The sequence below is a fragment of the Myzus persicae genome, unplaced genomic scaffold, assembly GCF_001856785.1.
Source record: "Myzus persicae strain clone G006 unplaced genomic scaffold, MPER_G0061.0, whole genome shotgun sequence".
NCBI classification, from domain to species: domain Eukaryota; kingdom Metazoa; phylum Arthropoda; class Insecta; order Hemiptera; family Aphididae; genus Myzus; species Myzus persicae.
In genome coordinates, this window is record NW_019100785.1 from 8,391 (window position 1) to 24,268 (window position 15,878).

General features: G+C 28.1%; 2 protein-coding genes and 1 long non-coding RNA gene across 3 annotated transcripts; all 3 read right to left on the minus strand.

Moving 5' to 3' along the window:
- Positions 1 to 1,292: 1,292 nt before the first annotated feature.
- Positions 1,293 to 2,714, minus strand: LOC111042976. Its single transcript, XR_002605519.1, has 4 exons — positions 2,430 to 2,714; positions 2,149 to 2,350; positions 1,587 to 1,919; positions 1,293 to 1,525 (listed from the first exon to the last, which is right to left on the minus strand). It is a non-coding gene; the product is annotated as an uncharacterized LOC111042976 (long non-coding RNA).
- A 5,738-nt stretch (positions 2,715 to 8,452) lies between these two features.
- LOC111042979 lies at positions 8,453 to 12,196 on the minus strand. The gene is made up of 7 exons (XM_022327742.1): positions 11,996 to 12,196; positions 11,413 to 11,478; positions 11,136 to 11,198; positions 10,834 to 10,914; positions 9,529 to 10,146; positions 9,275 to 9,443; positions 8,453 to 8,943 (listed from the first exon to the last, which is right to left on the minus strand). The coding sequence occupies exons 1-7, from the start codon at positions 12,122 to 12,124 to the stop codon at positions 8,453 to 8,455; spliced, it is 1,617 nt and encodes a 538-aa protein (XP_022183434.1). The 5' UTR covers positions 12,125 to 12,196.
- Positions 12,197 to 15,034: 2,838 nt separating this feature from the next.
- Positions 15,035 to 15,799, minus strand: LOC111042977 (protein ALP1-like). The gene has a single exon (XM_022327740.1). The coding sequence runs from the start codon at positions 15,797 to 15,799 to the stop codon at positions 15,035 to 15,037; it is 765 nt and encodes a 254-aa protein (XP_022183432.1).
- Between the last annotated feature and the right edge of the window lie 79 nt (positions 15,800 to 15,878).

Sequence of the window (15,878 nt, forward strand, 5' to 3'; positions counted from 1 at the left end):
AGTATAGTATAAAATATCATTAGTTATTACTTACACTCTAATCAGTCATGATAATTTGTTTTTTTTTTCTATCTCGCAGTCCATTCCTCTTGTTTATGCACTTACAAATCAAAGAACAGAGTCGGTATACATAAGATTGTGGCAGTTTTTAACAACGGATCTGCCTTTTGAACTTTTTGAATGGAATAGAATGCAAATTATTGCAGACTTTGAAATGGCTCAACGAAATGCCATTCGAAGAGTAATACCGAACTGTCGATTAGTTGGATGCTGGTTCCATTTCAATCAGGTTAACACATTTTCATATAAAATTTGCACCACAAAAATGACATATTTTATCATTTAAATTTGTGTATATAGTGTATACTAATAGTATACAATTTAATAAAATATTTTTGGTTACAGAGCATTGTAAGATATATTCGGACACATGGCATGAATGAAATTGTTCGCAACAACTATAATGTAGCCACCATTATCCGAATGGTAGGCTTATAACACCATATAGTTAGATATTCTATAAAACTTTCTAATATTTATTTATTGTTTTATTTAAGATCACTGCACTGCCACATTTACCTCCGGAAAGGGACCCTCAATTGCCAATTGACTTCCATATCACTGGAGGGTTTTTTGTGATCCAACAATTGACGAGGCATATGGACATAATGCAATATTTTGACGATATGTTTAATTACATTCAACATTACTGGATCGATACTGTAGGTCCAGTTGGATTTTCAGTGTATGGATTAAATATTCGGACAAATAACTATGTGGAGAGTTTCCATAGTATGCTGAAAACCACCATTGGTCAACACCCTCCAGTTTGGACATTCTATGGTAAGTTCTGTGAAATATTTAGTTGAGTTATTATATTATACTACTAAAATATTAAAAAATAATATGAATATTTTTGAATACAGACAGACTTCGTTCAGTAGAATCTCGAGTCAGACGAGAAACCAGACAAGTAATAAATGGACATCAGGTTAAATTTATTTATAATTTAATATTTCATGTTGCTTAATAGTTTTTTTCTTTTTAGGTTCGTAGATCAATTATCACAAGTCGGGATAGAAATAATGAGGTCTTACAAAATGCTCTTCGACTAGTAAGGAATGGTCGATATAACACCTCATCCTTCCTTAGAAGAGTCGCACATGTGGCGAGAGGATACTTGGACAATGAAATCGGTCCATTACCTAATGGTAAATATTAAGTTTTAGTCTTCTAATAAATATGTCTCCGTATAAATTATATATTTATAACATTATAATATTAAGCTACTCACATTTGATATAGTACATCAGGAAGATGAAATTCAGCAGCTACCACATGTACAACTTGAACCGCTGTTACCACCTCCTCTTCCGGCAAATAATGGCCGGCAAATAGCACAAAGAAGAGGACGTGGGGGGCGAGGTAACCGAATCATCCCTCACATTCAAAGACGCCGCGGACGACCTCGTGGTCAAGTTCAACCCGGTAGAGGTCGTGGGCAACTAGTAGGCAAGTTTACAACCTAAAGATATATTATTAGATTATACAATTTTATACGTTTTAACTAATTATTCTAGATGTACTTGTCGAACCAGCAGTGGAAGAAGAGATAGTTGTCGTTAGACCGGACTCCCCTTATTTTGAAGGTTTGTATATTATTAAATTTTTAAAAGTACCTATATAAGTTTTAATTTCTTATTCCAGATGTACCTGTTGAACCACCAATAGGTGTAGATGAAGTTATTGTCGTCAGACCGGATGAAGCTAATTTTGAAGGTAAATTCACAAATCATTTTGATTTGACTTTGAATCAAATTTTAACAACTGGTATTAAAGTATAATATTTCTACATTTAGATGTTATTTTGGAAGAAGGGTTTCATCAACCAGTTGAGCCAATTGTACAACAACATTCTCCTGAAATTGAAGGTATTTGTTATGTTAATAACACACTAATTAATATTTAAATAAACATTTACAAATTTGAAACACACTTAACAGAGAATTAAATATAATTTTGATAGTACAAATTGTGGTACCTGACATGATTATGGCAGAGCAAGCAAGGCCTCCACAAGATATACCACTTGTCAATGGTAAGCTATAGTTTATAAGTAAATTAGTGATAAACAAACATTTTAAATACCACATAATTTGCATACAGATGATCATCTATTGGACAGGTGTTTTATCTGTCTGAATGATCATGCAGATGTTGGTAGTGCAAACATTCTTATCCCATGTGGGCATGGATGGTGTTGCGATTCATGTGGATTAAAGCTCAACAACTGTCCAATATGTACAGCCCCATTTCCGCGGATGCAAAGGATCCAGATTATGCATATTAACTATGGAACACAGAGTAAATACTTTAATTAATTACTTTTTTTTTATATTTTGGCAAGTAATTTCTTATTTTCTAGGTACCTGGTTACAAAATAATAACTTGGCTGATCCAACTGGAAGTCAATGCTTGGCATGCATGAGACAAATGCGGGATGTACCAAATAGGGCACGTTACATCTATATCGACTGTGGGCACGGATGGTTTTGTTCTGATTGCATCTTGCCATTAACAGCCATGTGTGAGATATGCAATGACCCTGTAGATGGTAGCATACAAATGTATATAATATAGTACCTATTAAAAGTAGAATAAATTGTAATTTTTTTTTTTTTAAGTTCAAACAAAACAAACTTTAATTTATTAGTTAAGATGTATCTTTATATTTAAGCCCACAACATTTTTTTTAATAGAGCATATAGTTTATTTTATAGATTTTATTTAGTTTTTAAGGAAATAAAAGATTAAGATTTTGTTATAAATGTAAGTAATATTAGTAAAACAAAATATATTTTTGGGATAAAAATGAGATAAATGGTTTTTAATTTATTAAAACAGAAGTTAAAAATTGAAATCATTTATGTATAATATATTGAAACGCATGGTGATTATTACCCAAAAAAAATTCTATTTTTGCAATATTTTTTTTTAATTTAAACTCTAGCACCCATTTCTCCAGAAATATGTGCTGCTTAAGTAAGTAAAAAAATCTTAAGTAAAATAGTATGTTTTTGAAATAAAACAATGTAATAGAAATTTGAATTTTATTTTTTGTAGTACCTAGGTAGTAAGTACCCATTTACTATAATCAATATTATGTGTAAAATATACATACCTAGTTGTTTTTCTCAAAACGCAAACATATTATAAAATAACAAAATAAAAATGTACTTAAATTTTGTAATCAATTCTTAATAATGTAAGGAATATTGAACCATTGGATCATCTTATTGACTATATTCCATAGATAAGTGAAAACAAATGTTTAAACTTTAAATTCATAATATCTAGTATTGCCTACATGAATTTATTCTAATACATGGATGCAGTCTTGGGTAAAATACTTTTTAAAAGTATTTGGAATAAATACTCGAATACTCAGGAAAAATAGTATTCGGAATACTACCCAAGACTGCATGGATGTCATTGTATAATCAGTAACCTATATTTTATGTACGTTGATTTTCCAAAATCCTATAGCAATGAGTAATCAGATGTAACTTACCAGATTATCTTGCATCGCGATCTTACAGATACAATTGACAGCCATACACTAACACGTGCTAATACAACAGAAGTAAAGACTTACAAGTTCTAAGCCCTGTTTCCTAACTAGCTAACTCCTATGAGTTAATACGAAGAAAATATGATTTGCTCAACTTTAGTACTTACTACTTTACACAGTCTGTAGACTGTATCATCAATAGTTGTGTGGCGGGTTAACCTAATCACTACTTATTATCGTAGTAAGGTATCATCGTGGTAATGCATTATCGTAGAAATTGATAGTCGAAGTAATTTATGTTCGAAGCACATGCACGAATGCCTATTAAAATATAAATTCGGAGTAGTATCATATCGTAACTGTAGTTGATCGTGGTAATAGTGATATCCCGATAATGTGGGTATTATAGACTTATGGCGTTCTTCCTTAGAAAATACTTAATATAACTAATATAAGTATATATATAATATAATATTACTGCTTAAAATATCGGTATAAGTAATAATTAAAGGTTGTGGTATTTGCAAATTTATTTTGCATGATTACAAAAATAGCAGAGTAAGAAGCAAAGCTAGTATTGAAATTTTATTTTACATAAAAATGCATATTTCGAGTTTTTTTTGGTCTTAGAGCATAATTCTTAGATTCTATAAGTTAAGATGCATATTTTCAATAATTTATCATTTTATCAATATTTTTACCGTCGACGTCTTTCTTTAATTTAAAAGTTTAATATATAAACAAAATAATGTTGAATTTTAAATTATTTTAAATTTTGAACATATTAATATGGTTGTTGACTGTTCCCTTGTTTTTCCTAGAGACACCGTCTCGAGGATTGCCGGTAAGATTTATTTTCCGGTTATTAATTTTATTTATACACAGATATTGTTCACTGCATAAGCCTAAGATATTATCAATACGGGCCATGGAGGCGTCGGTGGCAGACATAAAAATTTAAATCATAAATATTTTATTGATTCAGTCATTTAATATTATTAAACTAAATATATTTTAATTGAATTCAATAATACACTGAAAAAAAAATATTGTTACTGGAAACGAAATATGGTAAATGCGACCATGAAAAGTGGTTGCCACAGGGACAACAATAATTTTAGTTGCAATAATTAATCAAATTTTGTTAACAATAAAATGTATTTTTAACATCACCTTTGGTAATCAGAACCGAACTGTAATCAGTTCTACTTACAAAACATTTGTATGGGTAACTGATGAATATAATATTTTTTTTTTACTCAATACAAATCAAAATATAATCAGTACCAGTAAGATTAGTAAGAGTAACAGTTTAATAATGATGTTACCACAATAAATTCTGACATCATTACCAAGCAACTTAGTAGTGTCATTGGTATGTTAAGTAATAATAACATTAAAGTTAAAAAATAAAAATTATTTTAATATTGCAATTACAAGTCAATATTGTAATACGTATGTATTAGTTTAATAACAACAACCATGTTTATTAGGTAGCTATTATTATCATTGAGTAAAATATATAGTCAATATATATATTATACAAAATAATAATATACTCAATGTTATTATGAATCATATTGTCATAATAATAAACATATTAATTAATATAATATAATACAATATAATATTTATGTTATGTTAGTCAATAATTATGAGTATATTATTAAACATCAATTATCTAGGAAGTGGCCCAAACCATATTTGCAAAAAAGTGAAAAATTTTAAACTTAATTTTATAGTAAACAGTTTTCTTTTATTGAAAAATGAAAAATATATTTGCACAGTATTTATTTACAATTAGTTAACAAAACAGGTAAGTAAAAATATAACAGTAGGTAAATACAAATTATACATAATTTAATGCTATTTTATAAAAAATATAATAGTACAGATTAAAGATATATAAAATAGATTAATACATACTACATAGGTAATAGGTATTGTATGATAATTAATAAGTAGAACAATAGAATAAAAATAACAAAATTTACGATATTACTACAGAAAAATGCATGATATCGATATTAATCTATAATATAAAGCATTAAAAAGGACTTCTTACCGTAACATATTGTTTACCATTAGATGCTATGTTTAAAATGTTAGGTACTGGAGAAATTAATGAATCTTGAAAAATATAACATGTAGAATCATTATTTTTTATATCAGTTATATTTATCTCATAACAAAACACATGTTCATTAAAACAAATACTTGAGAATACATTTACTTCAAAAATAATTCTATCTGTGCCATAAAGAAAAATATTTATAATTGATGCAAAAATTGGATAATCATCTTCTAAAATATCTTTGGTTATTATTGTATTAATCTTATAATGAGTTCCCTTAACCTTAGCCCACTTTACCAAAGTTAAGGATACTTCTGAGCTAAGGTTTAACGATGTTTGAACTTGATGTTGTTTTGTGGAGTTTAAAAACTTTTGGGGTCCAACAAAAATTGTATTACATAATCTACCATTTAAAAAAATTTCATTAAGTTGTAGTTGATGTTTAATAGCTAATGATAAACAAATATTACGCCTGTTAAAATTTGATCGTGCAGCAATTTTAGATGTTCTGTGCTTGGCTTCAAATCTCATAGACCAGAGATGCGAAATGGGACCAAATTTATTAATCAAAGCAGGATAATGAAGCATAAAATGAAATTTTGGTTTCAAATATTTTTTACTGTATTTTAAATACAATTCATTTAATTCCCCCACTAAAGTTCTGAGCAATGAGCAACTATCTTTTTCAAGTGATACTGATAACATAATATCTAATGTTCTACGCATAGTAATGTACAATGTCCATACTGGCTCTTCAACTGGTACTAAATCACCAATGAGTAATCCAAAATATCTTATCAACACTAACATTTCAGATGCTGACTGTCGGATATTTCCCTGATTCACATTTTCTTTAGTAAACGAACTAGGTTTATTATGTTCAGGGCCAAAATCAAAACCAAACATTCTATTGTTTAAGATTTGAAGAGAAAAAAGTTTTAATTCATTAACATAATAAGGTATAATAAAAGCAAAAATATATTTTGCACAACCTTCAAGAAAATCATGCATCCAATCCACACCTACTTGCTCAAAGAGACTAAAATGTTTTATACCTAACCAAACACATTCCTCTTTTACTCCCGATGCTGACATATTTTGTTCTATAATGTGTACATTATGCTGCTCAACATTTCTGAGAAGAGTTTCATCTTCATAACATAAGATTTTCAATCTATCTTTTTATATCATACAAAACCGACAAGGAAAATTGGAAGAAAAGCTTTCGGTAAAGCCAGTAATAGCATGTAAACCTAAGTTATCACCTAGGATAAGACCTAAATCAAAGTATAATTTTCCTTTAAAGACAGGTGTATTAATTTCAATGCCATTACTTTGTAAAAAGTTGAACTCATCAATTATTGGTCTAAAAATAATATTGTTTTTAAACTCTTCTCTGTCAGCAGAATGAAACAGGAGAACCATAAAAATATTAGACAAAACTGTTATAAGATGTTGGGGAAGGCATGCAACAGATACATATACTGCTCCTAATTTGTGAATCCCAGAGTGACTACCAAGTACATTCCCACTTTCGAAGTCATCAAAGAACATAAACAGTGGTAAAACAATACGCCCATTATGTTTTTGTAACTTAGATTGCCAAACAGATCCCTGAATAAAATTGCTAATAATACTATTATTGTTGGACAAATTTTCCATATATTTCAGAGTATCAGACAGTACATTTTCTAAAGAAAAAAATTTTTGAAGAATTTGACGTAAAGGCATAAATTGCATTGTACAATTACAAGGTTCTAAGGTAGATAAACCCCCCCTTAAAACTGTATTCAACCTTTGTCCAATTATTATTTCTTTGGGTTCTATATAAGTACATAATTCTTCACTGAAATATTTAAATCTTTTATGTTCATTTTTAAAATTATCTAAAGGGCTTTCAATAACTTTCAAAATATTTTTAGAAGCTTCAAAAGATTTTGGGGAAATTTCACCATGGTTTAATAATGTCTTGGCATAATTATCAACACATGGTAAAATACCTTGTGTTATAACCTTATCAATACCATCAACCACCAGTTGAACAGCGTTTCTTGGCATGATTGGATTTGCATAAAGAGACGCAAGAAAACAACTTATTGATTTATTTAAAAATTCTCTTGGGTCAGATACATTATCTGAAGTAGGAATTATAGAACTTAAAAAAATATCTTCATTGGGCTGCTGGGAAGTCGATGGTTGTATAATTATGTCAGAACTTGTTCCAATTGTTTCTATTGTGTTATGGTTTGATAAATGTTTTCGAAAAGAATTTTTCAAGGAAAATGATCTTAAACAATTTCCTTCGGCACAAAGATAAGAATCAATACTTTGAGGATGATATAGATCTAAGTGTTTAAAAAGGATCTTAATATTAACAAATTGTTGTTTACATAAAAAACAAGTAGGCATTTTAAATTTAAAATAAACAATTTCTTTTATTAAAACTTTATAATCAAAGAGAATATAAAATATTTAAAAACTTTATGCTAATAAAATGTAATGTAAATTTATTACTTGTTAACTGTTAATTGTTATCACTTAATACAAATTCAGTAAATAAAAAAAAAATTATTTGGCATAAAGATAAGAATCAATGCGTTGGGGATGATATAGATCGAAGTGTTTAAAAAGATATTAATATTAATAAATTGTTGTTTATAAAAACAAACAAGTAGGCATTTTAAATTTTAAATAAACAATAAATCTTTTGCTTAAGTTTTTAAATCAAAGGGATTTTAAAATATTTAAAAACTAATAAAATGAAATGTTAATTGTTCACTTAATACAAATTCAGTAAATAAAAAAAATTATTCTCCTTGCAAAATAGGAATTCCTATATCAGATAGGAGGGCACTAACAGTTGTATAATTTTTATCCCATGGTGTTTTAATTTGGTAAAACCCCTTTTGAATAAAAAACCATATTCCTTTGGATTCAACAGGGTATTCTGCGTTCAAAGTTAAAAATATTTTAAAGCAGCAATCAACAGCAGCTGTAATAGAGTGGAGTTTATAAATAGTATTGTCAACAATTACCAAGTAGTTTTGAATATGATGATAGCTTTGTCCAACAATTATTATAAAGGGTTGTAATGTGTGGCCAAGACTTGATAGCTTTTCTCTTCTTCTTGTAATGGTTTCTTGGACTTCTGCGTCACTTGATACTTTGGTGATAAATCCATCTCTAGCTTCTAACTTTGATGGTTTCCATTGAGTTGTATACTTTTTTCCCCGAATCACTGAATTTCCAACAAGGAAGACCAAGCAAAACAAACAAACTATATTTGATGTTTCTTCATCTAAACAAAAAAAAATATTTTAATTTATTACTTAATAACATTTTTAATTTTAACAATAATTCCATTACATACAGTAAACACCAAATATGTACCAAATAATTTTCAAGCTGAAGCTTGATTAATAAGTTATATAATATAAGAATACAAAATATTCATTAAAAAATTATAAGTATTATGTATTTGTCATAATTAATTAATTAATAAGTACTATGTATTTGTTAATAAAAATTGTGTTAGTCAAGGACTCAAAAATTGGTTTTTTTTTAGAAATTGTTCGATTTGCAAAAAATATTTACTAATTAATTGTTAAGCAAAATATTTTTTAACGAACCGTCAGAGTAGTACTGTAAGTATTCATTTAAGATTTGATGTACAGTGGAATCTTTAGTTTTCTTAGTTCTAGTCAATGTTAGGTCGATAATCTTCTTTCTGTATATTGGTAGGTTCTGATAAAGTTTGTCGACTGATTTTGGATAAGCAACGTTAAAGTCTTTCAAAATCTGAAGAATAAATAATTAAGTCTTAATAATCGAGTGAGTGATTAGAGACAAATTACAAATTATTAATAACATGACATGCACTTACAAGGAGATATCCTGCAGGTTTTTTCAAGCATGGAAACTCAGTCATGTACTCTGCAATTGAAGGACCATCTGGTGACATCAGTCTTTTTAAGCGAAAGCTGGAAGTCAAATTCCAATTTATTTCTACTAAATCCCATGGGTCACTTGAGTTTCTTAGCCAATTGAGATTTTCCTCCACAACAGATTCTATATAATTTCCTTCTTCTTCAGTAGATTGTAAAAGTCCTTCCGGTAATGGTATAGAAGTAAAAGATGATTCAGAAGATGTTGAACTTCGTCTAGATGAATTAATCAAACCAGATTTTCGATATTCCCTTCTCCTATTATTTAAACAGTCGAGAAGCTTTCCCTTGGCTGCTCTTTTTAAACCTGGTCCGTAAGAAATGTATGGAATAAAATAAGTTGATGCTCGTTCATTTTGAAAAACTTTTGTGATTTGGTATGCAAGGTTATGTAAACGTGACGATGGAATACGTCTTTGGACATCATCTCTGAGTTCTCTATTAATTATTAAGTGACACAAACGCCTACGACCTGCACTATCTAATAAACCACTTTTATGAAATGTTGACAATAACGACTTTCCTTCATTTGTAGTTTTAAGTAGTTCCAATATTTCCTGCAAGAGTAACATTATTTATTATTTATATACATTTTTATTAAAACTTTCTAAGAATAAAAAAAATTATTATTTAAAAAATTATATTAAATTGTTAAGCACAACATTAATAACACTAAATAACAATTTTATGCTTATATTAAGACTACTAAATGCAATATTTTTTATGAAACTGTTTGTATGAGTTCTGATCTTGTCAAGATAAATAAATTTGTATAAATTACCTAAATTATATAATAATTTTTTGAGTTCATAATCTTACATTTAATGATATGATCCCTACATTTTGTCACAAAAACATTCCATTGGCAATATATGCAGACATTAAGGACCTTAATAGGTACTGATATTGATTTATAATAAAATTAATTTTAGAAACATAAAAAAAAGAATCCAATGAGAAGTATTAGAATAAATTAATAGGACATGATACCCACATGTGTTGTCTCTGTCTTAAAAATTAAAAAAAACGTTGCACAGTAAATATTCTCTTTTTTATAGTGTGAAAATTTGGTAGCTTAGCTTAGATTACAGCTGGTTCTTTTCCTCGCAAAACAGTTTTTGCAATGTTTTACATTTGTAAGGAGACAACACATGCAGGTGTAGCGTCCTCTTAATTATTTAAAGATGATATCATATTTATAAAGAATCAAGTAAGAGCTAAATAAAATACAAATTATGGCTTACCGATACATTATTTTGTGTTATTTCTTCTGGTGATTTCTCTGCACTACTACTTGCGCTACTGTTACTACTAGAAGCTTCAGACTGAAATGTAAAAAAAACAAATTATTCACATAACAATATTTCATTGTAAATTAATACCTATAATATAATTAGGTACCTATATATATTTTATTACAATACAATTAAGTTCTGAAATAGATTTAAAAGAATCCACTGAAGTATTAGAATTAAATAATTTATTACAGGGAGTTAAATAGGACAATTAAAAACCTACTTATAATAAAAACAAAATTATGACTTACCCATAAATTATTTTGTATTATATCAGCCGGTAATTTGTCTACAATACTACTGGAAGATTCAGACTGAAATTTAAAACAAATTAGGTATTGTCATGCAAATATTTCAATGAACATTAATACTTATGATAATTAAGTACATGAATTTAATTATAATAAAATAAAGTTCTGAAATAGAAATAAAATAATCCACTGAAATATTAGAACAATTAAATAATTTAAAAACAATATGACCTGTTATGATGACCAAGTTAAACCTAGGGGAAAAAATATGACTTACCCATACGTCATTATTTTGTATTAAATTGGCTATCTGTATATCTGTGTCAATACTACAAGATACAGGCTGAAATTAAAATAAAATAATTACTTCTATAAAAATGTTTAATTTTTTTAGTGAAAAAAAAGATTTGTAAAATGTAATAGTATAAGTAGTTAAATAATTTAGAAAAAATAATAATTAAAAACAAAATTTATCTGTTATCCAAGAATAAAAAATTGACAATGAAATTAACCATAGATGATAGATTATGATAACTAGATAATTAAAAGATAAATTATGTTTTAAATTAAATAATAAATAAGACCAAAATGTATAAATACTTTAAACTAAGTAGGTACCTAATTTGATACTTTTTTCAAAAAGAGAATAAAATATTTTAATACAGATGGATGATGATTGTTTATGAAACCAGGAATAATTAGTATCAAAATAATTGTAAATAATAATTTTGTAAAACAATAGGTATAATGTACTAACTTAACCTAACCTGAAACAATACCTATTACCTTTTACGGATAAGCTATTTTAAAATTACAATTGATTTATATACTTATGAATTATTATTATAATATACAATTACTGAGGGTGAAGGTATCTGCTGGATAATATTTTTCCATTGGTCAACATTTGATTTTAATTGAGCTCGGTGTCCAACACTAGGAATTAATTCAATCATCATGGCTTCAGTTAGTAAGGGTATGGTCTTCATATCTATATCGTTTTCTGTCGAAGAAAAAAATTAAATTCTGTAGATAATTAAATTTTATTGTTATTATGATTGGCAGTGTTATAACCTAGACTATTTTATTTGCTTTTTCTTATTTTTTTTAATTCAATACCTTTTTCATTCTTTTAAATCTATTTTTGAAGCTTTTTAAATTATTCTAACTACCTAGTTTTTTTTATGTTAACAAATTAAATTACATTTTGTACATTGTAGGTAGTAATTTCACATAATCCCCTACTATCTTGGTTGCACTCTTACATCACAGATAGAAAACAATATTCATAAAAATCAAAAGTAAAGTATCAAATGTTAAGAGGTACTTACCACGAAAAACGTCAATGTATTGTTCTAAATTCCAGGCTTTAAGAAAGTCAACTGCATCGCAGTCTGCCATTATAATATTAATTATTATGTAATGACTTTATTGAATATTATTAATTTTAGAAAAATATAATGTGTAATAATAAAACTTCAAAATGATAGGTAATTGCAAATTTGCAAACAGCGTCAGCTATAATATTATTTAATAAACAAAAGTACTAACACTTAAAAACTTCAAAAGGGCTAACGAGTCAAATGTGAAATGAGTCAAATAGTCAATCCGCAGTCCGCACTCCGCACACCAAACAGCTCCAGTCGACCGCCGCGCGCTATCCACCACCCCCTCACCATCTTAGTAACAACTATCGGCGTATCTATTATCTAATAATTTCAGAAATATTTACGGGAATTCCTTATTAATAGTTGTTATCACATATGTTCTGTACCCACTATCGATCGTTCGGTTGTTGGATACGTTAAAATACACAGTTTAAAAATAGATTTTATCTAATAAACGTAGATCACCAGAAATATTGTTCGGTCTATTAAAAGTTTTGTTGATTCGATTATGCTGTTGTATTTACGTAATAATTTTTAAACACAGCAAATATTTTTGTTCTTTTCACCATCACTAACTAACAGAAAGAGGACTTTACTGAAAACAATATAATATTGTATGTACTACAATTTTCTGGTAGTAACTACGATATATTCTCTAACAAACCTATTTGGTAAAACTATACAATATAATTTTTTTCAGTGTAACCATTTTGTAAAAATAATTTAATTTTTGTTAGTTCAACATATAGTTCATATTTATGTGTTAAATTAATAATATATTTTATAGAATTAACAAAATTCCAAGTTATTTTAACAAAGTTTTGATCGTTGTACCAAGTAAATATTAGTTATAATAAACAAAAAAATTATTAAATCAAATAATTTGTGAATTCTTATTTTAACTAATATCTAATCTTAGAATCAATAATCATTTTGTTGACCCAATATTAACAATGATATTATTAATTTAATCTGTATTTTTATTAAAATTACCTAAAATTTTTTGTTCAGTGTATCCTAATGATATTGAAGAATCATTTACAAATGAATTTCTTTATTTGCGTGATAATCTTTTTTTTTAAATCTGACAAAAAAGAAACGCCCGAGAACTTTGTAAGATAATGTTGTATACAAATGATTTAATAGAATTTATATTTTATCTGATATTTACTCAAACGCCACAATAGCGTTACGTATGTATTTGTGCACGTTTGCAACAAATTGTATAGCGGAGCGGTCGTTTTCAGCATTGAAAAAAGTAAGGCCCGTTTCACACGGGCCACTTTAGTGTCGCCACAGAAAAGACACAGTGGCGCCACATGAACTATATAGTTTTCACACGATAACCACACGATAGCTACAAATTAATTTATGTGTGGCGCCAAAAGTTTCCTGAATGCAGTGTCATATTGAGGACGGGCTTAAACCTTAGCCCCGGGCCCCGGGCCTCTAATGTAAGTTCAAGTCTAGGGGCTCGGTACCATTTAACTTGACATTTAAAAAAAACACTTGGAATATATTTTATTTTAACTAAACAAAAACTTTTAAAGTGGATTTTTAAATATACAATAATACTGTATTGTTTTAAAAAAATTATAAGGTATAGATCAAACCCTTTCTAGCATCACTATTTAATAATTTAATTTCTAAAAAAGGTCTCTACTCCCCCCCCCAAGATAGTTTAAAGCCACTAAGTTTCATGCCACGCAACTGTGTAGTGCATATTATTACCTATTGGTTCTATTTGAAAAAAATGTTTTTTTTTTCACAAATTAATAATTAGGCAGTATAGTAATAACTAGAGACCCCACCAACTACCCGGTGTTAACGTGATCACGTGGTTCTCGACGCGCGAATAGTGTATGCCTATACAGTATATTAGTATATACTATATAGTATATATAGTCCAAAGAAAGTTCGAGAAATAAAATATTCACGTTTTTTCTAGAATTCTGTATAGAGTATAAATAGGGTGCAAGATAAACATGCAATGATAGTATATTTTCACCTTTGAACGTATTAGTTTCTTCCGTGTTAAGTGTACTCAGTTTGTGTGAAACTATTTAAGTAATTATTTAATTTGTAATTTTGTGTACGATAATTTTTTTCGAAATGTCCGAGTGTCTAGATATAGACAAATTTATTGACGAAATTCATCTACGTCCAGCTATATGGGATTCCATGTCAAATGAAAGTTCTAAAAAACAAATTAAAAATAAAGCATGGGAAGAATTTATTGTGTTACATATTTTTTGAAAACTTCGACCAAAAAGAGACACCCGAAAAAAATGAATGTAGTAAGTATACATTGTTTTATTAATATTGTGTTATTTAAATACATTTTAGTGTAAATCATGATTTTCTTATTTTTTTAAACATAAACAAGTACATTTTAATTTTCTTATTTTTTAAATATTATTAAGTATAGATTACTAAGTTTAATTATTTATAGTTTAAAGTTTAAACTTAAAATATGGTAAAAAAATAAGAATAACAAAATATAATTAAATATTAAATATTTGTGTATTGCCATGGCAATTCTCCTTCTGGAGAAATAAAATAATCTGCAAATTGATCTCTAATATCATTTGCTGTTCTGCCTCCTAGAATAGTGGAAGATGGACTATGCATTTCATCAAACCCATTAACTGTCAGTATATCATCAAATTGCACTCCATCCCTTGCTCTTACGAAGTTATGCAATACACAGCATGCTTTGACAATTTCTTCTGTAAGTTCCATCGAAACGTTTAAAGGTCGATGAAATATCCGCCATTTATTAGTTAGTATTCCAAAGGTACATTCAATGTACCGCCTTGCTCTGCTTAACCGATAATTAAATATTCTTTTTTTTACCGACAAATTTTTACCTCCAAAAGGACGTAAAAGTTTTGTAGAGACACCAAAACCTTCATCACCAATTAAAACATTTGGCAAAATTGGAGTTTCTGTAAATGTTAATGGTTGGTCTTCTGGTATATTTAATTCATTATTCATAAGTTTTTTGTAAAAAACAGAGTCTCTAAATACTGTCGAGTCAGCACATTTTCCAAACGAACCAATATCAACAAATGTAAAATTGTAATGGCTGTCACAAACTGCCATTAAAAGTATCGAAAAATAATTCTTATAATTATAAAACAACGATCCACTGTCAATTGGCTTAACAACTCGGATGTGTTTGCCATCAACTGCACCGATACAGTTGGGAAAGTTGGCGTGCCTTTCAAATCCTTGTATAATTTCAACCCACTTTTCTTTTGTTGGTAGAGGCATACTTAAAGGTTTTAAATACTCCCAGACTGCAACGCATACTTCATTTACGATTTTTGAAATTGTTGATACTCCTAATTTA

Excerpts from the sequence above, each read along its gene's own strand:
- LOC111042979 (XM_022327742.1), bottom strand. The coding sequence starts at position 12,124 with ATGAAGACCATACCCTTACTAACTGAAGCCATGATGATTGAATTAATT. Across the intron at positions 10,147-10,833 it reads TAACACAAAATAATGTATCG|GAAATATTGGAACTACTTAA; the intron begins GTAAGCCATAAT and ends TTACTCTTGCAG. Across the intron at positions 9,444-9,528 it reads AACCTGCAGGATATCTCCTT|ATTTTGAAAGACTTTAACGT; the intron begins GTAAGTGCATGT and ends TTTATTCTTCAG.
- LOC111042977 (XM_022327740.1), bottom strand. The coding sequence starts at position 15,799 with ATGCCTCTACCAACAAAAGAAAAGTGGGTTGAAATTATACAAGGATTT.